General features: G+C 40.7%; 1 protein-coding gene across 1 annotated transcript; it reads left to right on the top strand.

Annotated features, from left to right (window-relative positions):
• Positions 1 to 421: 421 nt before the first annotated feature.
• On the top strand, positions 422 to 26792 carry SLC6A5 (solute carrier family 6 member 5). The gene is made up of 13 exons (XM_074543912.1): positions 422 to 545; positions 1352 to 1525; positions 2097 to 2238; positions 2649 to 2781; positions 4054 to 4188; positions 4951 to 5054; positions 7595 to 7719; positions 10495 to 10607; positions 11263 to 11394; positions 12863 to 12962; positions 17927 to 18027; positions 20900 to 21067; positions 24344 to 26792. The coding sequence occupies exons 1-13, from the start codon at positions 437 to 439 to the stop codon at positions 24497 to 24499; spliced, it is 1692 nt and encodes a 563-aa protein (XP_074400013.1). The 5' UTR covers positions 422 to 436; the 3' UTR covers positions 24500 to 26792.

The raw sequence follows: 26792 nt of genomic DNA, 5'->3' as shown, positions 1-26792 counted from the left end.
GGGCTCTCAGCTGAGGGCAGCGGTGCTGTGATCATGGAAAGCACTTTTGTGGAGCCCGTGACAGCCTTTTCCTGCGAGGAAAAAGGCAGTTTTAAAGAACTATTTTAACATTGTGAGCTTTTTTTTTTCTTTTCATTTTACACGTAAGCACTTCTAAGTGGGAGGTGTTAAAGACTCATTTAGCAATAATGAGGATTTCCTGTCTGTAGAAAACGCTGGAAATGTAGAAAGCTGACACCCTTCTTCCCCCCCTACACCCCTTCCGAGGCTGTCGGCACCGGGATTCGATAACAAATTGAAACATTTTAACAGAAAAATTTAAAAAAAAACTAGAAAAATGTCTTGACTAAGTTGTCCCCGTATCTCGGGGTGATTCAGGTTGCTCTCTCTTCTCTCCCCCCCGCCCCCACAAGGTGCGTTTCTCATCCCCTATTTGATGATGTTGGCTCTAGCTGGGATCCCCATTTTCTTCCTGGAGGTGTCCCTGGGGCAGTTTGCTAGCCAGGGCCCCGTGTCGGTGTGGAAAGCCATCCCCGCGCTGCAAGGTGAGCGGGGCAGCGCCGGGGCGGGAGCATGGCCCGTGCTGGGGCTCCCGCATGGCTGCAGCCGCCCGGGCCCGCCCGCCGCATGCCGGGGCCACCCTCCATCCATCCATCCATCCATCCATCCATCCATCCATCCATCCATCCATCCATCCATCCATCCATCCATCCATCCATCCCTCCATGCATCCCTGTGTCCATCCATCCCTCTGTCCATCCATTCCTCTCTCCCTCCCTGCCTCCATCCCTCCATCCATCCATCCATCCCTCCATCCATCCATCCATCCATCCATCCATCCATCCATCCATCCATCCATCCATCCCTCCATGCATCCCTGTGTCCATCCATCCCTCTGTCCATCCATTCCTCTCTCCCTCCCTGCCTCCATCCCTCCATCCATCCATCCATCCCTCCATCCATCCATCCATCCATCCATCCATCCATCCATCCATCCATCCATCCATCCATCCTCCATCCCTCCCTCCGTCCGTCCCTCCATCCATCCATCCATCCGTCCCTCCATCCTCCATCCCTCCCTGCCTCCATCCCTCCATTCATCCCTCCATCCATCCCTCCCTCCATCCCTCTGTTCCTCCCTCCATCCTCCCTCCCTCCATCCCTGCCTTCCTCCCTCCCTCCTTCCATCCCTCCTTCCATCCCTCCATCCATCCCTCCCTCCCTCCCGCAGCGGGCTGCCCCCGTCGCTGTCCCGTGGCTGTCCCGGTGTCTGTCCCGCACCAAGGAGCCTCGCTGCTCGGCAGCCGCCCGCGTTGATGGCTTTCCGTGCTGTCGCCCCGTGTGTCCGCAGGCTGCGGCATCGCCATGCTGATCATCTCGGTGCTGATAGCCATTTACTACAACATCATCCTCTGCTACACCCTCTTCTACCTGTTCGCCTCCTTCGTGCCCGTGCTGCCCTGGGCCTCCTGCAGCAACCCCTGGAACACGCCCGACTGCAAGGACAAAAACAAACTTCTGCTGGGTAAGGCGGGACGCGCTCGTACTCTCCTTTTGGTGTCGGGTTTGGAAATTCGTGGCCGTGGTGTTTTCCAGAGGCTTCTGCAGCTCAGCTGCGGCCCTGGGAGATGCCAGAGGAGACTGCGGATGGCCCTGGGGAACAACGGTCCGTGTGATCTGTGTCCCATGGGCTCTTCCCTTTGCTTATATTTAAAATTCTCCTTACTGAGCATAGATTAGATTTGTTAATTTAAATGCTTTAAAAATGCCGATGTTTTTTTTCCCCAGAGGAAAAAAACTAGGCAACGAAACGCCACAGCTGGCAGCCTGGAGTGCCTGCTAAAGACGAATTATTTGTCTTTAGAGAAGCTTCTCTTAAACGAAAAACAAAAATCGTTTCTGCAAACGGTCCCAAACACACGATGGCATGAAAACGAAAGGAAGTTAATCTAGTTAACGACCTTTTGGAAAAGGTGTCACAACTGAACAAAAGGTCAAGTAATTAGGTGTGATCTAATGCATTCTTGTCGTTTTACAATAATAACAACAAATCTATGAGCTTTATTTTTCTGTTCCCTCACCTCATTTCTTTCTAGACTCCTGCATCATTGGCGACCACCCAAAAATACAAATCAAGAACTCTACTTTCTGTATGAGTGCCTATCCAAATCTAACCATGGTTAACTTCACCAGGGAAGGAAACAAAACGTTTGTCAGTGGGAGTGAAGAATACTTCAAGTAAGATCTTTCTTTGTTCAGAAAAATTACGTTGCGCTTTCTGTAAAATCCACTGGAACACGGCTTGGAAAACCAGAAATGCAGTAGTGAAGGGCAGCAAATGATGCTCTTCTTTTTGGTGCTTATGAATGATGAGAGCTGAATGGAAATGCTGGATTACTGGTTTTCTGTTCCTGTGGTGCTTAGCACAGCTGGGGTGTTGGCCCATGCCCGGCAGTTTTATCTACTGCTGCAATGCAGATAAATAAAATAATACATGGGGAGAATCACTGGAACCATCTAGAGAAACTGCTGAGGACACTGAGGCAGAACAAAAAAGGAATTTGCACTGAGTTGCTGCCTGTGGTTTCTTCCATTATTTTTTTTTTCCAAAATTTTTTAATTTCTTTTTTTTTTCTTCTCATTCTTAGGTACTTTGTATTGAAGATTTCAGCAGGGATTGAATATCCTGGTGAGATTAGATGGCCCTTGGCATTATCTCTTTTCCTAGCCTGGGTGATTGTTTATGCCTCCCTTGCTAAAGGAATCAAATCATCAGGAAAAGTAAGAACAATGTTTGTGACTGTACACTCACAGGAAAGCAGGGTGCTGGGTTTTAGGGACTCACACTCTCATTTAAGGGGTGAATTACCGAAAATAATTTCAGTAAATGACTAAGTATTAATTGAAATGCCTTTTTCCTCTCTGTCTTTTCCTTTACAGTCAAAACAGAAACTATTTTTGTTTGATATTTTTTCTCTAACCTTCAATAAATTTAAAATGAACTCTTCAGCTGCACTAAGCAGTGGGATGGCACAAATGGTACTTTCCAGCCTTCCCTGTTCTGCATGGGAAGGATTTATTAATTTCTTCATAAAAATTCTGCAGTCATCTCTTGTTTCACTGGAATCCAGGAAATTGGGATGTAAATTAGGATGCTAAGTAACATATTTGAAAACCAGAACTGAACTTTTTAAAGAAGCTCCGTGTGGGTGTGTGTGTGTGATCAACATAAGTGGGTATTTCCTGGGATAAAGACAGTGGAAATGGAGATGGGAATAATTTTCTGGAGCTGGTCCCAGAGTTGGAAGCCATCCCTTTGCTTTTAGAATCTGATTTCATCTCTTGGGAGATCACCTGGCAATTAACAGAAAATCCAGGGATGCAGAGTGCCAGGGGAAAGTTGATGGTTTTTTCCCCCCTTACCCTAGTGGGATAGGAAAAAATATTTCATGAAAGGCAAGAGACTGGATAATAATATGGGTTTGGATAATAATATGGGTGGCAATGGTTGTTTCTTTAAGTGACTCTTTGTGGTCAAGAAAAATACTGACACTGATGTCAGAGAGAAAAATACTGACTCCTTGGTGATATGTAATTAAGAGGTACAAACAGTAATAAACATGATTTAGGATTTTTTTTGGTTGTTGTTAAATACAGGAAAATATAGAAGAAAACTACAGAAATGTGTTACTGAATGGCATGTCTCATTTAATTTCCACTGAAATGGGATAGCTCCCTCTGGGAAATGATCAAAAGTGGGATTTTCCTTTAGCTTTAAATTCCTACGGTCCCTCTCCAGATGGAGAGAGGAATCCTCTTCCCTTCTCTGTCTGGAATTCCAGCTCTTACCACTATTATTGATGTTATTCCTGCTCCCAGCAGCAAGAAGAGCTGTAAAATTTCAGATTTCCAGGGAAATAACCCTGTTTTCTTAGTTTATCCCCTGAGTGCTGCCCCTGAGATTGAGTAATTGCCTTCTTCTGGCAATAGCGGCATTTCCATTTCCCCTCCTCACTTTTTACTCTCTCAGTAACCTCTTCTCTGCCCGTGCAGGTTGTGTACTTCACAGCCACGTTCCCCTACGTGGTCCTCATCATCCTGCTCATCAGGGGAGTGACTCTGCCTGGAGCTGGCGATGGCATCTGGTACTTCATCACACCCAAGTGGGAGAAGCTCATCGATGCTATGGTGGGTTTGCTGTTGCACTCACAGCTGCTGGGCTGATAAATAATATATTATGTATTATGATATATATTTCAGATCTATGATATGTATTATTATACAATATAATTATACAATAATATAATAATTTTATTATACTATATTATATATAATATATATTGTATTATATATTATATATTATATATTATATATTATATATTATATATTATATATTATATATATATTATATATATTACTATACTATACTATTATACTATACTATGCTATAATATAATATAATATACAATAATATATAATACATATGTAAAATAGTAATAGTAACAACAACAACAAGCACAACAACAACAAAAATAATAATATTAATAATAATGTTGTATATAATAAATCCCAGACCTCTTGGGGTCTGCTGCAAGCATTTTCCATGTGCAGAAGTGGTGTTGTCATCTGTGGAAACTTGTTCTTCCTCTTGCGTGGGTGAAGTGTTATTTAGGGTCACTGTTAGGAAAACATCAGTATCTGATGCAGGTTTTCCCTCTTGGCTTGTGTTTGTTGTTTCTGAATGTATTTGAACTGATAAGTATGAAACAATATGGGTTTTATATTTGTGCCTCCCATGTACAGCAAGGTTTATAGTGTCCTTTCACATGGACTCAACAAGAACAGTGCTCCTTATCAAATGAGCCTGATGTATTTAGTGGCAGGATTTTGCTTTTAAATATTCCATTGACATCCATTGGTCTAACACTCTTCCATTTTCTTTCCTTTCAGGTTTGGAAGGATGCTGCCACTCAGATTTTCTTCTCCTTATCTGCAGCATGGGGAGGTCTAATTACCCTCTCTTCATACAACAAATTCCACAATAACTGCTACAGGTGTGTAAGAGTGAAATACATCTGTGTTATTGAACAGGTTTGTCCAAAACCAGTTATCCTTCATCTTCCAGAAATCTGGTTTGCAAGACCCCTATTTCTTGTCTTTTTCTCCCTTGTCTTTTTTTCCCCCTGCTGTCTTTTTGTCCTTTTTTCCTCTCTGGTATTTTTTCTCTTTTCCTCTCTTCTGTTTCCTTTCTTTCCTATTTCTTGTGTGTGTGTGTGTGTGCGTTTTGTTTACATTTAACCATTTTGGTGTATTTTTTCCACTCCCCAGATCCTATCTACTATTCTCAAGGTGATCATTTAGGTTTATTAGAGTTCCTGCTGGCTCAGGAACTTTAGAGAATCATTTTGTTAATAATAAAACTTTGAGAATCAGGAGGCTGAGGCTGAAGGGCAGCCTGGGATGTGTCAGGAAAATGAGACAGAATCACTTGGCAGCTCTGCTGAAGGACTGCCCATCAGCAGAGTGAAACATGCAGGACTTCAGTTTGCAACTTCCATTGATGGGATTCCTACATCTCCTAAATGTTCTTTCTTTTTCCAGTTTTTCCAATTACATGCAAAAGGTTATTTCACGCTATGAAATCTAAAATCACTTCTTTGAGAGCTGTTTTTACATGGGAAAAAGTCATAGTGTATAATTTTTCATACAAAAGCCTGCTGGATAAAATGTCTGCAGCTGGAAAACACAACAGCAAGTGGCACTAGTGGAGTGCTTCCCTGCTGTTTTACAGTGTTTAAAGTCAGTCTGGAGCAAAGCTTTGCCAATCCTTGCAGTGCCAGAGGTGCAGATTCAGGACAGCAGCGTGCACAGGGACTCCCCCAGGAGATGCCCAAAAACTCTCCCCAGCCAGGACTTCAAAGCAAACTCTCCTTGGGATCTCCACTGCCACCTCCTATGGCTTCTAAGTACAGAATACTTAACTTCAAAAAGAAATGTGGATGAGGATATTGAAAAGGAATTTAAAAAAATATTTTACTAGTGCTCAAAAGTAATTGAATGAAATTATCCCAAAATATGGATGAAAGCTCGCAATGTTGCATACACAGTAACTCCCACCCAGCAATCCTTTGGGTTCATTTTTGAAAATGCTATTGCTGAGCCTTCTTTTTTTTTTTTTTTTTTTTTTTTAATGAATAATTGCAATCAGAATATCAGGGGGGAAAATGGAGGAAGCAACATGCTACCTTTCTGCACAAACTTAACAATCTTTTGTGGAGTTTGGAAGATCTTAATGAAAATTTTGAAACGAATACATGGTAATGAAGTATAAAAATATCACAGTTCTAATACCAAATAGATGCTTTACCTGTTAGGGAGCAATATGAGAGACCAAAGTAGAAATTATTAGAAAAGCTTAGTTATTCCCAATATTTTAAATTTTACAACAAAACCTTGAATATTGAAATGCAGTATGACTATTTTCTCTTTCAATTTCTATATTCATTACATTTTAATACATCAATTGTAATTTTCAGTTACACATTGATTTTAAACATAGTCCAAAATCTATAATTGCAGTAAATTTACATAAATTGACTTCATAATGAATACCTGAAATATTTCAAACCTATCTAGGTTTTGGAAGAAGGTTAACACATGATGATTCCAAACAGCACACTGTCATTTTTGTTTTCTGTAGAGCCAAAGAATTAACCAAATAATTCCTGTTTAAACATGCTCTGTTGGATGTTCTAGGAGTTTGCCAGCTCAGTGAGGTTCTTTGACAGCTTCTCAAGTTGTGTTTCATTCTCTTCCTGACAAAGCAATACTAGTAGGAATAAACAATTCTAGCCAACATAAACCCCCTAAACATTTAAAGTGAGGGATTTGTTTTTCTGAAGATGTAGTAGTTTTATGGGGAAGTTCTCTGGACATGCATACTGTTTAAAGAAAAATCCTATTGAAAAAAGTCCTATAGAAATCCTATTGAAAGATCCCATTACATCCCTAAGAATGCAATAACTACGGATGGGGCTCACGAGGGCTGGTTTGCTGTCAAGCCTTGACATACCCAGCATAGTGAGATGTTCAGCTGTAGATTTCTTGAGGTTCCTTAAGACAACTTGTTCCTAATAACAACCATGGAAAAAGGGACCAAGGGATCCTCCCTGTACATACAGGAAGGTCATTGAGCAAGCTCTGCAATGTACAGAAAGCTAACCCTGGAATTTTGTGTATAAGCACAAGAAGGACAAGACAAAAATCCTCTCACCTGGGCAGCAGCAGTTAGTCCGTACCCAATGTGGAGAGCAGATGTCCTGTGAGGCAAAGAGCTAAAAAATGTGTTAGAAATCAAGACACCACGGCTGTCCCTGTTCTTCAGAGAGGCCAAGGGCAGATGTGCTGGGCCTGTGGTTCCTGCACAGCCCGTGGGTGATGGAAGCTTGCAGAGCTGATTCCTGAGGAGTGTAAAATGTGCCTTCACCATACCCCCACAAGCTGTGTGTGCTGATGAGAAACTCCTGAAATACAAATACATACACAAAACCTTCCCTGTGTGCATCCCAACAGGCTCTTTGTGCTTTCCTTGCAGGGACACTCTGATAGTGACGTGTACCAACAGTGCCACAAGCATATTTGCAGGCTTTGTCATCTTCTCAGTCATTGGCTTCATGGCAAACGAGCTCAAAGTGAATATTGAAGCTGTGGCAGACCAAGGTAGGCCTCACTGGCATTTCATTGCCCAGGCAGGCACCCTGTGGCACTTCCAGCTCTGTTGTTGATGATCACAGATATCTGATATATGATACTCCAGTATCATTGGTATTGGAGGTGGGAATGATGGCTTCAAACTGTTGTGGATTGCTAAACCACGTGTAGGCATTTCTGCACAGGAGAAGGCAGTCTGGAAGTCAAGATTTTAATTAAAGCCTCTTAATGACTTGTTTGGTAAGAGAAGGAAGGAAACTGAGACTCATTTTAAGCCTTTGTGTAAATGACTGATGGAGGGTGGGCTGGGATGGTTATTGGCCTTCTCATTGGTCTCTGCTGCTGCTTGCCAAATCCTCTCCAAGGTAAGAGTTACCTCTGGTGGTTGGAATTTTGGGTGACAGAAATCTAGCACGAGGGGTGGATTGTGCTCCTGAACTGTGGGGAGCAAGGAGATGCCTCCACAGAGAAGTCAAACATTTCTGAAGGGCTGATTGGAACATCTTGGTTAGTGAAGAGAGGTGGTCGCTAGTGGGGATCTGAGGGTCTGAACTGGGAGAGATGAGCAGCACCATGTCAATTAAACACTGCTCTGAGTGCCAGCATTGCTAGAGCAGCTCCAGGGATGAAGCGTAATCTCTCTTCAAGTTCTCAAAACCTTGAAGGAAAATGTTAATGGAAATAGAAAGGGTTTTTAATTTTTTTCCTTTTTTTTCCTCTCCTAAATTATTAACCTGAAAAACATAGTACTTTTTTTTTTTTTTTTTTTCATTTGGAGTTTTCTTTTCAGGAAAAACTCATTTATCTGATGAACAAATAAAACATGGAGGGAAAGACAGCACAACCTCTTTTTGTTCTAGTCTCTGATTAAGAACAGAGCTACAGTTGAAAAATATTATTCCTTATATATAGTGTAAGATGAAAGATGAAAGATGTTATACTTGAAAAGATGTTATACTTGAAAGATGTTATGCTTTAAAATGAAACGTCAAGGTAATTTTACTTTTTAAGACATATAAAGCACTTGGAGTTTTCCTGGCTTTAATGCACTTTTAGAAAGAGTTCATACCCACCAAATCTTGGAAGATGGAAGGAATGGGAGGTTGCTTCCCTGTGATTATTTCCTGTGGTTGGATGCTACCAGGTGTGAGGGCCTGACCTGGAGACACGCTCATATTCTATAATTTAACTTTTCCTAGAGGTGTGATTAATGGGAACTCATTGTTCTGAGATTTAATTAAACTTCTAGATGCAGGCAGTGGGTTTAAATGGAGCCCTTACCTCCAACAGCCAAGAAGAAATCTTTAATTGAGAGATGAAGAGGGGAGCCCGCTCTCTTGGCATGAGGCATTTGGCTGATGGCATTTGCATCTCACAGGAAACGTCCCAGAGGGCTTGGAGGGGCATCCCTGAGCTGGGATCAACGGAGAGGAGCTGCCACCTGCTGTAAGGCTGCACCGCAGCCCTGCAGCTCCCAGGCACAGCTCAGCACTCACAAAAACGGTTTTACTTCATGATCAATGGAAATATAGAAATTAAAACCCAATATAAATAAATAAATAAATAAATATAAAGATCTAAGCACATATAAAAACGGTTTTTCTTTATGATCAGTAGAAATTAAAACCCAATATATATATTTAAAAAAAATCTAAGCACTTACAAAAATAGTTTTTCTTTATGATCAATAGAAATATAGAAATCAAAGCCCTATATATATATATACACACATATATATATACATATATATACATATATATACACATATATATTTATATATATATACAAAAATATATATGTATACACATATACATATATACATATATAAAGATCTAAGCACTTACAAAAATAGTTTTTATTTATGAACAATAGAAATGAAAGCCCAATATATATATAAAAAAAATCTATGCACTTACAAAAATACTTTTTCTTTATGATCAATAGAAATATAGAAATTAAAACCATATCTATACATATATATACATATATACACATATATAAATATATATACATATATATACACATATATATTTATATATACATATATATAAATATATATGTTTACACATATACATATATACATATATATAAAGATCTAAGCACTTACAAAAATACTTTTTCTTTATTATCAATAGAAATTAAAGACGAATATATATATATATTAAAAAAAATCTAAGGACTTACAAAAATAGTTTTTCTTTATGATCAATAGAAATTAAAGACCAATATATATATTAAAAAAAATACCCAAAGAAAAGCCCAGACAAACAACCAAAAGGATGGAAAATTCCTGATTTAAGTTTACAAGAATCCATCTCCTTATTTCTTGCTCTGTGCATTATTTTGGGTTTTCTTGTGGATTTTTTAGAATCCCAGTAGTTGTTGCCTTCTGTCTGCTGTGAGGTCTCTGGGCATATATTTTATATTCTCTCCTCATTTAACAGCGTGGCAAGGAGTTGAAGAAGAGTATTTGCATTTCCATTCATGCTGCAGCACTGAGGTGTGGATGTCTGCCATGGGTTGCTGATTGGCAGGGAGGTGGCAGGAATTTGATCACAGAAACATTGCTGCAGTGTGCAATTTTTGCTGTTTTTTAAAACTTTTGGATCTGTTTGTTTGTATACTGGTTGAATATGCATTCTGCTTGGAAAGTTGGACTATAAGTGATTTGAAATTTACAGTGTAAATAGAAATCAATCAGGTAATGCTAAACTCTGCAATGTTTAAACCTTTTTGTAAATAGGAAAGACTGAATCTGATAATCTTTATTTGTCTTATTTCTAGGTCCTGGGATTGCTTTTGTGGTTTACCCAGAAGCCTTAACAAGGCTCCCCCTCTCTCCCTTCTGGGCTATAATATTCTTTTTGATGCTCCTAACTCTTGGATTAGATACCATGGTAAACTGCTTTTGTGTCCCGTTCTTTTCCTTTTGATTTTCCTATTTATTAGTTTGGAGGACCGTGCAGTTGATTGCTATTTCCCATGTGTGTGACAGTGTTCACAGGGGTCCGAGGATGAGGGAGGAGATGAGGATCTGACTCCATGTTTCAGAAGGCTGATTTATTATTTTATTGTATATATTACATTAAAGCTATACTAAAAGAATAGAAGAAAGGATTTCATCAGAAGGCTGGCTAAGAATAGAAAAAGAAGGAATGATAACAAAGGTTTGTAGCTCGGACTCTGTCCGAGCCAGCTGGCTGTGATTGGCCATTAATTAGAAACAACCACATGAGACCAATCCCAGATGCACCTGTTGCATTCCACAGCAGCAGATAATCAATGTTTACATTTTGTTCCTGAGGCCTCCCAGCTTCTCAGGAAGAAAAATCCTAAGGAAAGGATTTTCCATAAAAGATGTCTGTAACACATGTGAGCAGTGACTCATGAAAAAGGAGGAATGCAGTGAGACCATCAATGCTGAAATAATTTTGGCAGAGCTTTGGTGCTGCCATCTGAGCATTTACCACCTAGGTCTCAAAATAATGTTCAAATTCTGATGTTTTCTCTGCTGTGTGTGCGCTGAAATGAACCCTTTGGTTTGTGTTTCAGTTTGCCACCATCGAGACCATCGTGACCTCGGTGTCAGACGAGTTCCCCAAGTACCTGCGGACACACAAGGCTCTGTTCACCCTGGGCTGCTGCGTGTCCTTCTTCATCATGGGCTTTCCTATGATCACTCAGGTAACCACGCTGCCTTTGAGCGCCACTGCCTGGCCCCCGTCCCCCTCTGCTGGCTGCTTTTCTCCTGCACAGGCTGCGAAATGTTTGCCTGAATTCTGCCACAAGCGACGCATGCTGTGTCTGAAAACCTTATTTAAAAAACAAACAAACAAACAAAAAGGATGCTCTGACTGAGACATTCCTAAAAGACTTTGCTCTTCAAGCCTTTCTGAGAAGCAGGCCTTTAAAATTTTCTCTAGCCAAACATCTCCGAAATAGTAATATTTTGTAATAGTAATAAATAAATATATAAATTAGTAATAGTAATAATAGCAATAAATAAATAAATAGTAACAGTAATAAATAAATAGTAATAGTAATAAATAAATACTATTACTATTACTATACTTTATATGTATATAAACTATATATATAGTATATATAAAGTATATGTATGTGTAGTGTACATATAGCGTGTATATATATAGTGTATATATATAGTGTGTGTGTGTATATATATATATATATATATATAGTACAGTAATATTAATAAATAAAATATTCAACCCACACTGACAGAAGGCAGGTTTAGATCAGACATAAGGAAGAAATCCTTCCCTGTGAGTGTGGGCAGGCCCTGGCACAGGTGCCCAGAGCAGCTGTGGCTGCCCCTGGATCCCTGGCAGTGCCCAAGGCCAGGCTGGACAGGGCTTGGAGCCACCTGGGATAGTGGGAGGTGTCCCTGCCATGGCAGGGGGGTTGGAATGAAATAATCTCTAACGTTTCTCCCAACCCATTCTATGAATAAAGAAAAAACCCCAATTTTGAATGTGATATGAATATGCACGCCTGTTTTGAGTGCCTTTCCTCTGAGACCAGACACATACTGATGGTCTCTGCAAACTGTGGAGTTAATACTGGAATTCCCATCTACTACTGATCAACTTCAGTGTCTTCTTCACTAATACCTTCAGCATGATATATAATTTCAAGATGAGATGGACAAAATCTCAATATTTTATTCATCCTTCCATCCCTTTTTCTTTCTTTTCCTCTGCCTTACCTCACCACCTACCAGCCCAGCTTTGCTGTCCTAAAGCCCAGGAAGGATTCAGTCCTTTATTCACTTGAATTGTGCTGCTTAACTCCATCGTGTAGACAGGATATTAAATCCTTTCCAAACAGATTAACAGATTATTATGGCAGTTGTGCTTCCAATGGTGATTTTGATTTTGTTTGTGGTATTATGTGGTTTGAGACACCGCAGGTGGGAGTTCTGATCACAGTTCAGTCCTGCATCTCAAAGGACTGAATTCAAAGTCTTCCCAAGCTGTGCTAGGTAGCAGAATCAGGTGTGCCCTCTGCTTTTTTCCTGTTGGTTTGTTATCCATGGAGCCAGAAGGAAGAGCCTGAGGTGTGGGTGCTGCCCTGGCTCCTGCCCCTCTCCAGCCTCAGTGCCATGGATAATCCTCTCTCTTTCTCTCCCCAGGGTGGAATGTACATGCTGCAGCTTGTGGACACCTATGCAGCCTCCTACTCTCTTGTCATCATTGCCATCTTTGAGCTTGTTGGAGTTTCCTATATCTACGGTAAGAACAAACGTTATTGGACAGCCTCTGTCAAAGCAACATGTTAGAGAATTATAAGGGAAATTCTTGAGGAAAGGAGTGATTTTTCTCTGTAATAAAAGCCCCAAAACACTCTTAGTTTGGACAGAAGCATGGCAGGACTTCAGGATCCCTTAAATGCATGTATTCAAAAGACTTTCATACAGTCTCGAGTCGTTTTCCACCAACAGCTCAAAGATATGAGTATGAGAATGGAGCAAACATTTACTGACACTTTTCTAGGGGTGCTTTTGTGCTTCAACAGTTTTAGGGACAGAGACCTCCTGAACCAATAGAGCTTTATATATACTTTATATATATATATATGTATAAAAAATATAAATATCTATATATATATATATATATAGATATAAATATATAGAGTATATATTATATATATATATAGTCTATCTATCTATCTATCTATCTATCTACCTACCTACCTACCTACCTATCTATCTATTACTATTACTATTTTAGGGTGGCCCTAGCTGGATGCCAGGCATCCACCAGAGCTGCTCTATCACTGCCTTCTGCAACTGGGCATGGGAGAGAAAATATAACATTCACCATGATTTGAAACCTGGACTATATTTTAAATTCTGCATGATTTGAAGCTTTCAAATCATGGTGAATTTAAAATACAGTCCAGGTTTCAAATCATGGTGAATTTAAAATATAGTACAGGTTCCAAATCATGCAGAATTTGGTGCTCTTGCTGGAGAAATAAATGTTATAGACAGGACAGGGAATGAGCCCTTCCTTGTTTTGTCTGGTTTCATGGAAATTCAGCAGTGTATTTTAACCTCCACTGACAGCCAATTCAGTGAGTATGCCTGAGAGATTGGCTGCTAAGCCAGACATGACCTAGTGAGGAAATGCTACAGAATATTATGGAAATACTCAAAACACAGAAAGAAAAGTTGATTTAGGCCAGTCATGTTTTGATTGAACAAAATTCTTTGCTTTTTTATGTCCCTGGAATGTAAATAATTCAAGTAGAGCTGGTTTAGAGGTGAAATGAAACCCAGCTTCTCTAAAATCAACGCAATTTCATAGGCAGTGACGAGTGGGGAGACTTGCAAAGATTTTAAGGGGTTGCTGGGGATTTTTTGCCTTCCTTCTCCTCCTCACTTTGCTGACAGCAGGCCTGAGCCATGCTGTGCTAGATGTTTTCACTCCTCATGGAGGAGTGAAATATTTTCAATATTTATATTTAAAATATTTTTAATATTTTAAAAGCTACTTAAATCTGTGAAATTTCTTTGCTCTGCATGATTTCAAATAAGGATGAAGGCAAACAGGGAGCAAGAAGCGGCTCTGTTCCTCCTGTGAACACTGTGTGGCAGAAGCACTGCAAACAGCATTTGTGGAATGACATCTCAGTGGGTTTGGAGGAAAAAACTGCTCTGGCCAGTGTTTGCCTTGCCCAGCAATTCCAGCATCCCTTAAAGCATTAACCCTGATCAACAACACAAAATAATGCAGAAATAATAATAGCTCTGCAAAGGAAGGGCCTGAATAGAGGAGAAGGTTTTTTTAGTGAGTTATTACTTGTGTAATCAGATGTGGAAAAAGTTTGACAAATTGCCAATTATTCTTTTTATGCTTTCTGTACAACTGATTGTTCATCAACAGATGTTGGTAAAACCTTGGCTGCAATCTATTTCAAGGGAATTAACCCTTTGCTTGACTAAGGAGCTTCCTTTTGTTTAAATAAAAAGGAAAGACATTAAAATCATTACCTGTTTGACAGAGCTGCTTTTACTGTGCTAAAGCTGCCTTAGCAAGGGCTGGGCACAGGAATACATCTGTGCATTTGTGATTTGTGTGTTGTAAATACAAGCAAAGCTGCTGCTCGTGTTGTATTCCTTCAAGCAGTGCTTAGAATTGGCATAATACATTTTCAAGGTCTGACAACTGCTGTTTTACACTCCACTGCCACCTTTCTCTGTGCACTTGTAACTCTTCATGGCAAGCAGCTTGGCACAACAGTGGCAGGTGCTGTTGTGATGAAATAAATTTGTCTTTAGTGCTTGTTACATGTTCTGCTTGCTGAGCTTGCTGAGATTTTTAAATTAAAAAGAGACACACGTGGTTATTTCCTTGTGATCACTTATTTTTCAGTAGAGTCAGTGCTTCATGATGCAATCAAATGCACCTTTTTACCGTTTTAGATGTTTATTCTCCAGTTGTTTAGATTATGAGGAATGATTAGTAAAGAACAGCTTAGAGGTGTGAGGTATTAATTTAATCACCAGCATAATTCCCACTGTTGCATTTTGTAGCATGAAGCTAAAGACAAAAATCCCTGTGTGTGAGCGAAGCACTGCTGGAAACTGAAAATACATGATGGAAACTTTGTTTATGCTCCATGCAGAACTGGCTTTTGTCAGTTTGTTTTTGGGAAGGTTTGTTAGAGTGAGTGGAAGCTGCTGCTGTGTATTTGTAGGAAGCTTTAGTCATTTTGAACATTTTACCTGTAGCAGAATAGTGAAGTAGTTGTCTGGCTAGGTTTGCAGTCTCCCTTTAAATGGATTTTATATGTCAGCACCTGTGAATACATCATTCTGCTTTAGAGAGGGAAAAATCAGATATGGAATATCATGTGTTGTTTATTGCCCAGAGTTATTCAGCAGGCCTGGCTGATCTGAGAGGGAGATCAGATTTACTGAGATCTGAGAAAAAAAGTTGGTGTTCTGTAAACTAAAATATCCTGTGCATTTTTTTCTGTGGAACTTCCACTGGAAAGAGATAAGTAATGTGTAATCTCTCCATCTGTTATATACACTTGACTCCTGAATTGCTAATATTTAAGAGTGCCTTACACTGTGAATATCTACTGACCATTCCTAAAAGGAATTTCTTATTTGATTTTTTAAATTGGAGTTTCAAACAAATCTGTGCAGGTTTTCATGAAACCAGAATTTTGGAGGCAGAAACCCTTGGTAATAATCCAGTTAGGTATTCCCTCTTTGCAGCAGCAAGTGTGGCTGAAGTGGACACTTTAAATGAGATTTAAACTTTGTGGAAATGCCCATCAGCCTGTGCTGCTGCAATTAAAGCCCAGCTTTGTTCCCAGCAGAGCACAGGGATGGCTGCTGTGTGAGCAGCTCCCTCACACTCACTGCAGGTGAGTAAAACACAGGGACAAATCTTTCAGTTGCAGCAAAAACCTCCTTCCAGCTCCACCACACGATGACCTTGGAGAGCACACTTTGTCCAGACAAACTTCTATTCTATTCTATTCTATTCTATTCTATTCTATTCTATTCTATTCTATTCTATTCTATTCTATTCTATTCTATTCTATTCTATTCTATTCTATCCTATCCTATCCTATCCTATCCTATCCTATCCTATCCTATCCTATGCTATCCTATGCTATCCTATCCTATTCTTCTACACAAACTTCTATTACAAAACAGAGAAGGACCCAATCAGTCAGCCTGGTGCTGAAGTACAGTGATTCCATGGGTCATAAGAATTACATGTGTTTTACACAGAAGAGGCTTCCTGAAGAAGAAAACTTGTGGCAGTCAGTAAAAGGGAAAAAGAAGGAAAGAAATTACAGAAGGAAAAAAGTGACCCCTGAGTTACCTTGGCTCAGTGTTCTGAGCTTACATCCAGTGCAGGTTTTAAGCACAGTCCTTGCAGTGCCACTTTGCTGTTTGATTTCTGTATTTTCCTTCTGTGTTCCCTATCATTGCAGGGTTCTTTAGCCCTTCTCTCCCATGCTGGGTGCCTGAGCTGGGTTTCTGTGTGCTCAGCCCTTGGCTGGCCCTGAGGGGCTGCCAAGCATCCCCAGCCCTGCTGCCTTCTCCTGCATCACAGGGCACAGATGATGGAGCAGTGCTAGGGTTTCCCTTCCTTAATTCTCAGAACAATCAGGTGCATAGATTTATTTCTCCTTGACATCAACAGCAAGGCTTCCAAACTGGGAGGATCAAGGCTGGGATTATCCCTTCTTACACTCGGCAGCTGCAGCAGCTGACTCCATACAATAAGGAATAAAGTAGTTTATTACTTTGGTTACAAGTATTTCTTCCCTTACTCAATGCCTTTTCTCCAGTATTTAAGGTTTCCTCACATCATGCAAGATAGACAAAATGCTGCAGAATAATGCTTTGCAAAATTTAGATTAAATTGGCCCAAATTTTTACCTTTTATGTGAACAGATGAGCTCTGACCTCTCCCTTATTACAATGAAGAAAGCTGTAATCAGTTCTAGGGTTTCTTTTAACTTTTGGATAAATTACTGATAATGAAATTGCTAATGACTAAGTTAGTAATAACCAGCAGGAATAGCAGCTGCTGACCAGCACACCTGTCCTGGCACATGGCACGGCCAGGGAGGAGCTGCACAATGGCTGAAATACCATTTCCCAATCTTGCACCTTTTGTTAACTCAAGTAACCTTATATGAAGGTTAATGTATAAGCTGACCTTTTTGTTCAGACAACATTGAATATAATTCAAAATATTTACAGGTGCTCTTTAGGAATTTTAAATATCAATTATGCATCAGGTGAAAAAGAGCAGGACATCACCAGTTTCAGTGATCCAGTCATGTAGCAGGTAAAGAGAAGCTGAAATATTGCCTGAATATTAATAAGGCTGATCTTCACAGGGGACTAAAACAAACAGACAAATAATTGCAGCTACCCAGTACATATCAGCAATGCTTTAACACAAAACATACTAAACACCTCATCTCAATGTAAAAGCTCAATTGCTTTAATCCCTAAGAAGGAAATATTTTGTTGGAATGGTTCCCACTCTATTAATCCCATTTTTACTGTGTAGTTAGATCCTCTAAGGAAGCTTTCAAACAAAAATTTGGAGTTTGTTTTCATAGTTGGACACAAGGGAGGGCACCAGAGCTCTGCTGCAGACTGCAGCTGCTTTCCTTCACACCTAACTGCTCCTCCTTTTGCTGTTCACAGGACTGCAAAGATTTTGTGAAGATATAGAAATGATGATTGGATTCCAGCCAAGTAAATTCTGGAGAGTCTGTTGGGCATTTGTGACCCCAACTATTTTAACAGTAAGAGAAAAAAAAAAATTAACATCTTCTCCAAAGAGTTTTGCTGTTTTTTGTTCATTATGCATGATGTTTCTGGGTGTTAGCAGCTGGAACTTGGATGACAGCACATGTGCTCTTGCCATGGGCATGTAGAAGAACCAGTGTAAGGAATGGTGGTTTTGGTGGGGAGGGATGGTGAGTCCTCCAGGAAAACGGTGGCCTTTTCCTGGCCATGCAAAATGCTGCTGTGGCACACCATTGCACTGCAGCATTAGAGATTACTGTATATAAATATATATATATATATGAATATAAAAAATTAAAAATATTTAAAATATATGTTAAAAAATTAAAAATATTTAAGATATAGAATGAATATACATTATTTATGAATATAAATATAAATATATTTATAAATATAATACTTATAAATATATAATATAAATACAATAGGTTTTATACATATCTATATAGATATGTATATCTATATCTATCTATATCTATATATCTAGATGATATTTAATACATATCTATATATCTATGTATCTATAGGTCTGTATATCTAGATGATATTTAATACTTATCTGTATATCTATATATCTATATATCTACATATCTATATATCTATATATCTATATATCTACGTATCCATATATCTATCTATATCTATATCTATATCTATATCTATATCTATATCTATATCTATATCTATATCTATATCTAATCTGTGTGTGTGTGTGATATTTATGTATGCACAGGGAAATCCAAGATCCTCCTGAGTGCTGTCAGACCGAGCTAGGGACAAAAGCCATTTTATTGCCGCAGGAGCTGGTGTAAGAGGGATGCTTTGGGAAGGCTGAGGTGGAGCAGAGTGGCAGAGGGAGAGGAGGAGGAGGAGGAGGAGGAAGAGCGGGACTGTCCCGTCCCCAGTGCCCGGGCCCGGGAGGTGGCGCTGCGGGACAGCGCCCTGAAAGGAGCCCTGAAATCTAAAACCAGAGCGACTTTGGTCTATGTTTATTATTCTTCCTATTTTCCTTTCATTTTTATTTCCTCCCCAACACCTTCCTTCAAATTCAGTCAGCATTTGCTTCACGTTTAGGTCTCCATTTAATAAAAAAAAAAAAAAAAAAAAAAAAGTCACGTTCTCAATTTCTGCATTGCTATGAAAGTTTTTCAAGTCCAGGGGACCGAATCCAATATCTGCATCTACATCTGCCATCTAGGTTTCTAACACAGTGCTTCATTTACGTTTTAACCTCCGTGCAGATACAATCTGCAATCATATATGTATATATATATTTTTTTTTTGGCACATGAATGAAATAATTATTTCAGCCATTTCAAAAGCTTCCAGCTTGACAAATCAGCACAAAACAACAGAGCCTTCTTTACCAGTATCTTCTGTTTGAGTGCCTGTACCTCCCCTTGGCAGCGGTCAAGCCTGAACCCCAGGTGCAGCAAGATTCTGTCCTTTAGTGCAGTGTAAGTGTTGGCAAATCTTCTTCTGGAGGGGGAAGAAAAAGGCACTGGCTGAAGTTAACAACTTATTTTCAGTATTGTTCATTCACAAATGAGGACATTTTCTTTTCTGAAAACTGGAAAAGGTTTAGTTTTCACAGACAGGAATGCCTGTGTGAAGGCACCAGTGAGTTTTGGTGAGCTCAACAGAATCCTGAGTTGTGAAGAAATGACATTTTCTACAGTGAGAATGATTTCTCCAATGGGTAAAATGAATTTTCTTGCATAGATTTTCTTTACCTGCTGTCTGCACTGCACTACAGCATTGCTCTATGTGAAAACCAGAGCAATCTATCTTACCCACCTGTGGTTTGATTGTGACAATGTATGCCTGTAGTTTGCAGATCACTTTGAAAAAGTTTGAAGACATACTCCAGTTCATAGTGTTAGGATGACATCAATGGTACTTATCTTCTCTTGGGGATCTTTTTAAAGATGAAGGCATGTGCACATGGGATTGTTTAGCTCTTTGTGTTTTTTCCAGTGGTTGTTTTCAAGATGCTGCCTTAGACCCTATTTCACACTTCTGAAGGGAATTGTAAGGCTTTTCTGAAAATTGCTCAGATCCTTTACTAATCAGACTTGTGCTCACAGCTCCTGTCAGTAATCACAACCAGGAAATAGGAAATTATGTTGTTTGTTAAGGAAAACAAATTGGAACTGACCGTGTTTACTCTCTAAACTTGCATGTTCTGTTGTTGTTCCCTGCAAATGCAATATTTAGTGAACTTACAGTGAGAAATAAACTGACACTGATCAGTCATCATTCAATTTTTATGCAATGGAAACAGACAAAGCAAAACCAAGCAATGAATTCTTTTCTGTTATTGCCTCTGTAAAGCTAATATTTGATACATTTGGATAGCCTAATATTAGACTTTCATTAGACTCCACATCTCTGGAACTAAAGCTGATCATTTTTATATGTGCCTTCACCTCGTTATACTTCTATAAATCTTCTGTGTACAATTACTGCAAGCACAGGCATTTTCCAAAAGTTACTGAATTATGCACAAATGTAAGCAGATGTATTGCTGTTCGCACAGTAAGTGAAAAGGGGAACTTACCATAATCACATTAGGTAAAACTGCCAATAGACCATGTAATAAGGCATGTTACTCTAGGGACAAGATTCTATTTCAATTATTCTGGCACAAATACAGTGATTTTTGTGGGATTTTGCAAGATTTCCTAGAAACTCATTAGATTCAGGCTCTGACCCATTGAGTAGAGCTCGTAGTAGGCAGCACCCTGCCTTAGGTGGATGTGGGTTTATGTGTATTCCATAGACGCCAGCTCTGTGGGTGTGGGTACCCACCATTGGCGCCATTGTTTTGCTTACTCAAACATATTTGTTTTCCTTTCTTGTTCCCAGTTTATTCTGTGCTTCAGCTTTTACCAGTGGGAACCCATGACTTATGGAGCCTACCACTACCCAGGCTGGTCCATGGTGCTCGGCTGGCTGATGCTGGCCTGCTCAGTCATCTGGATCCCCGTGATGTTTGTGATAAAAATGCATCTAGCCCCAGGAAAATTTATTGAGGTAACGCTTCTGTCTTTTTGCTGTTTAAAAATATGGCCACAGGAGACAGTATCTTTCATTTCCCATTGATTTTTGTGATATTGAATGTCTAATACTGCTCGGATTACTTTCTGGTAAACCACTTACTGTGTTGCAAAGAGATGCTCAGTTGATTTAAATTGTGGACCTTCTATTCCTAATTTTTTCAAAAAACACGGTCCTAAATTGTGGAGTGTTTTGTTTTAGGAGCTCTAGATAAATTTCACGAGGTTTTGTATGGCTTTATTGGGAGAAAGTTGCTCTAGATTCGTTGGCCTTTTTGCAAAAGCAGCACACAGTCACAGGAAGCCTCAGCTGCAGGTGTGTGCTGTGCCCAGGGAGCGTGGTCTGAAAATCAGGAGAGGGGAATCAGTACCTGGAGAGGGCAGTGAGCACCAGGAAAGGGCAGTGAGCACCAGGAAAGGGCAGTGAGCACCAGGAAAGGGCACTCAGCACCAGGAAAGGGGAATCAGCACCAGGAGAGGTCAGTGAGCACCAGGAGAGGGGAATCGGCACCAGGAGAGGTCAGTGAGCACCAGGGGAGGGGAATCGGCACCAGGAGAAGGCACTCAGCACCAGGAGAGGGCAGTGAGCACCAGGAGAGTTTAATCAGCACCAGGAGAGGGGAATCAGCATCAGGAGAGGGCAGTGAGCACCAGGAGAGGGGAATCAGCACCAGGAGATGGGAATCAGCATCAGGAGAGTTTAATCAGCACCAGGAAAGGGGAATCAGCACCAGGAGAGGGGAATCAGCACCAGGAGAGGGTAATCAGCACCAGGAAAGGGCACTCAGCACCAGGAGAGGTCACTCAGCACCAGGAGAGGGCAGTGAGCACCAGGAGAGGGCACTCAGCACCAGGAAAGGGCACTCAGCACCAGGAGAGGGCAGCGAGCACCAGGAGAGGGGAATCAGCACGAGCAGAGGTCAATCAGGAGTTGCCTGTGTGCCAAGTTGGGTCCTGGAGTCCCCCAGGAAGGCTTTTCATGCATCTCAAGCTACTCACCACAAAACCCAGCTGGCAATCTTTGCTTTCACCTCTCTGCTCTTTATTCTTCCTGAGTTGGCTGATCCTTTCTGGCACCTGGGCTTAAAATAATTCCAGGTGGCAATTTATTTTTAATTTAAGGTTCTTTTGTTTATTTTGCTAATTGGATTCCTGACACTTTCCCCCACTGCTTCAGAAATGTGGTGGCCACCTCCCTCTCTGCATCCCTGAGTCCTGTCCCTGCCTGTCACCCCCTCTCCCTGGCTGTTCCCATCCCTCAGTCCCTGGCAGGATGAGCAATGTCAGCATTTCATCCCTTCCTTGCCTTGCCCCTGCTTTCTGGAGAAGCTCAGTGCTCTTATTTTAAGTCTTTGAGGACTTTCTCAGTTCTGCCTTCTCATCAGTGCCTGCTGCTTGTGCTGCTGCCACCTTGGGAGAAGGAACAGACACTCTCTCCTCTTTCTGTAGCTGCTTTTACAGTTCAGCTTCCCTGCAAATCCCACCGGGGCTGTTTCTTGCTTCAAAAAATGAAAAGGAGAGAAAATGTACTAAAATAGCATAATCTCTTTGGTCTCTAAATATGTCACACTACACATGCCTAAGGGAAAAGACCACGCTTCTCTGCTACCCGTGGAGCAAAGGAATGTTGTAGGAGAGGAATTTTCACAGTGGTGGGACAGCCTAGGGAGAGCACCCAAGCAGCAATGAGGCCACTTGTCTAAAGGGTCATTCAGCTCTTGTGTAGAGCAGCATTAGGAAATGACCTAATGTGGAATTAGATTTACTTTGGCTCATCAGCTTGTCCCACTGACACAAATGCTTCAAAACTTCCCATGTCTAAAACTGGCACACAAATTGCCACAAAAGTAGGGTGCTTCCCTTACTGTGATTCCAGGTGTGCACCCAAAGAAACACCCAAGAGTTGGATCTGTTTTTGCTTAAGATATTTCAGCTGTAGTCTGGTATTTCCTCAATATTGAGTCTGCTGCATAAAATTATTATGGTTGATTTGGGAGGTAAAAGTTGCAAACTGGTAATTAAGCAGAGATTAAAATAACTGATAGAGAGGTCTGATCCACTTTATTAGGTAATAAACATATAATTGTTCCCTCTTAAGTCATCAAAAATATGTTTTCTTTCCTTTTTATCTGTGAATGCACCAATCAAATTATATATTCAATAAAGAACTCAGTGGAAAGATCAGAAAATTTTCATTGTTTGCCAGATTGACATTCTCCTCTTTCCTTTTTCCCGCAGATAGAAACAAAACATTTTGTCATCTCAAAATTAAAATCTTTCCTAGTGATATACTACTTTTTGATAATTTGTTTACTTTGGGGAAATATGCTAACTATAAATCCAATTATTTTAATGCACTTACCCACTGCTTAGACCATTGGGCTGAGTAATTGTGCCCATGTCCTTCAGTGAGAGAGCCTCACAGTCTGTGGCAGCGATTCTGAGCTCCCCCCACATGGTGTGGGGAAAAATGTACCATTAAAACCTGGCCACTTTATCCCCTATTAGTCTTGAAAACCTTGTGCCAGACAAATGCTGAGCAGTGTGTCAGAACCCAGGACATTCCTCTGGCTGCCCTGGATGGCTCAAGACCCTGCCCAGGAGTCACAGAGCCCAGGACCCCTGAGCCTTTGTTCTTGACCCATGGAGAAAATTGCCACCTTTATATGAAGAATTACAAGTCAAGAGAGTTTAAGCAGAATAATAGTTAGTTTGTCACAGGGTGAAAAAATAGATTTTTGAGGTTTTAGAATGGGGGCTCGGGGTCCCAAGATGGAGGAATTTGGATGTGCCCTGTCCTTTTTCTTTCTTCTTCTTGGCCTCCATCTTCTGGGTGACTTTTGGATTGGTTTAGGCTGGAAGCTCACTGTTTAACACAGGTGATAGGTATTGGGAAGTTATGGTAAATAGTGTGCATGCAGTTTTTAGTATAAAAGATAACACCGCACTGGGGGCAGGCAGAGTGCCACTGTCTGTCCTGCTAAACAGACCTCGGCAGGACAGAGAAAGAATGTTATAGAAAAGAAACAATAAACAGCCTTGAGAATGAGAGTGGAAAAATCCTGACTCCTTCTTTGACTGCTGGGCTGGGAAAAGAGGCTCGTACGTATCTGAGTGACTGAGCAGCAGAGATCCTGAGGGCAGCAGAGCATTGCCAGGCTGCCATCACTGACCTTGAGCAAGCCCATGCTCCCTTGCTGTGCTCTGCTCCTGCCCCTGGCACCCAGTGAGACTCCCTTTTCTCTCCCTGCAGAGGCTGAAGCTGGTGTGCTCCCCACAGCCCGACTGGGGCCCCTTCCTGGCCAAGCACCGCGGCGAACGGTACAGGAACATGATTGATCCGCTGGGAACCTCCTCCCTGGGGCTCAAACTGCCAGCCAAGGACATGGAGCTGGGGACACAGTGCTAATGATTATTACTAAAGGGTGGCAATCACACTGTCAGCCTTCTCTGATTTTATTTTCCCCATTTTTGTTTTCACCCACCGCTTCTTCTTTCCCGCAGTGCCTGAAAGTGGTTGCTTAGGAAAGCAGAGCTCTGTTGTTGCACGCCATAGGGGAGGCCTAACCAGACCACTTCCAGATGTGGGTGATGCCTGTGACACGTTCTGTTCCTGGGGACGCAGCAGAAGCCCTGTGTGTGACAGGTGGCACAGCCAGGTGCTGTCAGGTGATGCAGGAACGAACAGAACCAAACCAAAAAGTCTTTAGAGAAATGAGGTGTGCAGTCTGACCCCCTTCCCACAAGCACCCTTTGTAGCAGGCGGCTGGGGTGGGATTTTGCTACCAGTGCATTCCAAGGAGGGTTCATCCCTCAGATATGATGGAAGTGAGCAAAGAATGGGATCTCCTGTAGTCCTGATGTAAATCCAGCACAAGGCTCCTGTAGCAACGGGGCTGCTTCCCTACACTGACAGCCAGCCTTGACCCATCATGTCTGCACACCTCCTTTGTGATTTGTACTAGCTTGGAGGGGTTGTTATGCTATTTAAACAAGTGGAGAACCTTGAAACAGCACACCAGGAAGCAATGCATGGGGTGAGAACAAAACGTGATAATCCATTTGTAGAAAAATAAGAACAAAGTGTTTAAAAATGATCAGTTGAGAGACTAAACTGCATTTGAGTCTAGAAGTGGTTTGGAAATGGTGTCAGAATGAGCTGTATGGGCATCGCTGTTTGAAGTCCTCTCATATGTTTCTTTTGATAATTTGACATCTGTCATTTCAACTAGGAATGCCTCAGTTACACAAAGTATCTGACAACTTGCTCCACGCCAAGTGAACTGTGATTTTACTCACCTCACTCCAATACTCCGAATATATTTTTCTTTTTCTCTGCTTTTGTTTACAGTATCTCCTCAAAAAGCCATCATATAATTTGTGCCTAACTTTGTATCCTTACAAAGTGGTAAGTGTAGTCTAGTTACCACCTGAAAACAGTTATTGGATGTGCTGTTCAACTTCGTGACTCCCCGTTCATTTGCCTCTAAGCACCTTTATATAACCTGTAACCCTTAGATGGTGTATTCTTCTCTTTCAGCCAATAGGGAAATAGCAGGACCCCCTTGTCTACATATTATATATATAGCACGTCAATTCTTCAAAGCAGTATTCTCTCTGAAACATGCATAGAGTATTTTTTTCATTAAAACATTTTCATTAAATAAAACCACTCAAATCCTCAGTAATTAACCACTGCAGTTATCCACACAGGTGCAACATTAGGTGTAGAAAATGCAAGGGTTGAGGGGGAAAGGGCAATTTAGTAGAGGGCCATCATAGCATTGCATAGCATCCTAAATCACTACATTTTAGAAATCAGATATATGCAATCATATGAATATTAGACTTAAATAGTTTTGTTACCTATTGGACAGAGTAAAAAATAGAGCTTTTAAAGAGTACATTTATTTACCTAAATAGAAAATTAGCCCAACTTATTGTAAATGCACTAGAATGAGGGAGAAAAATATATCTTCAATAATTGGCAAAAATTAACCTTTATTATCTTGTTATATTCTATACATACATATATGATATTTTTTAACGGTGATCAGTGTTCATGTAGTGTGTGCTAGTGATGTTTTATGTCCTTATTAATATCTTACCAATCAGTGTAGAAATAATGAGCTTAGTAGTTTAGCCAGTTTTTTCCTCCCCACAGACACTGCTGTAGTAGCCTGTAAATGTTCTTTCCTTTCAGGGGACTGTTTCTATTCCGTTTTTCTGTCTGTCTGTCTGTCTTCATACTACAGGGTCTCAGGTAAATCCTCAGTTCATGTGTGTCCGTAGATCAGTAGGTGTGCTGTTTTCATCCTGTTGAAGAAAACAAAAAGCTAAACCTTAAAGTAACACTTCCACAAATTGTTAACTCCTTTCCTCTGTGTGTGTGTATATATATATGTATATGAAATATATTAATAATCATTTTGCTGAACTTCCTCTTTCACGGGGCAATTAGTGTTGCCAGTCCTAGGCACTGCTGGGAATCTTTAATCCTCACTCAGAACAATGAAGCACTATCAGGGCTTGTCAAGCAGGGCAGGGAGGGCAGGTTCCACAATATCTTACACTGACCCCTGAATCTCTGCTCCATGGGCTCTTGCTGGTCCCTGTCCCACACAGCAGCAGGACAGGACCCTCCTGTGGCCTTCTCTGCCTTAAAGCTGCTCCCCTTGCTTCAGCTTTGCCTGCTATTTTAA

Source organism: Zonotrichia albicollis, chromosome 6 (assembly GCF_047830755.1).
Source record: "Zonotrichia albicollis isolate bZonAlb1 chromosome 6, bZonAlb1.hap1, whole genome shotgun sequence".
Classification (NCBI taxonomy): domain Eukaryota; kingdom Metazoa; phylum Chordata; class Aves; order Passeriformes; family Passerellidae; genus Zonotrichia; species Zonotrichia albicollis.
This window is presented reverse-complemented; position numbering and strand designations above follow the sequence as displayed.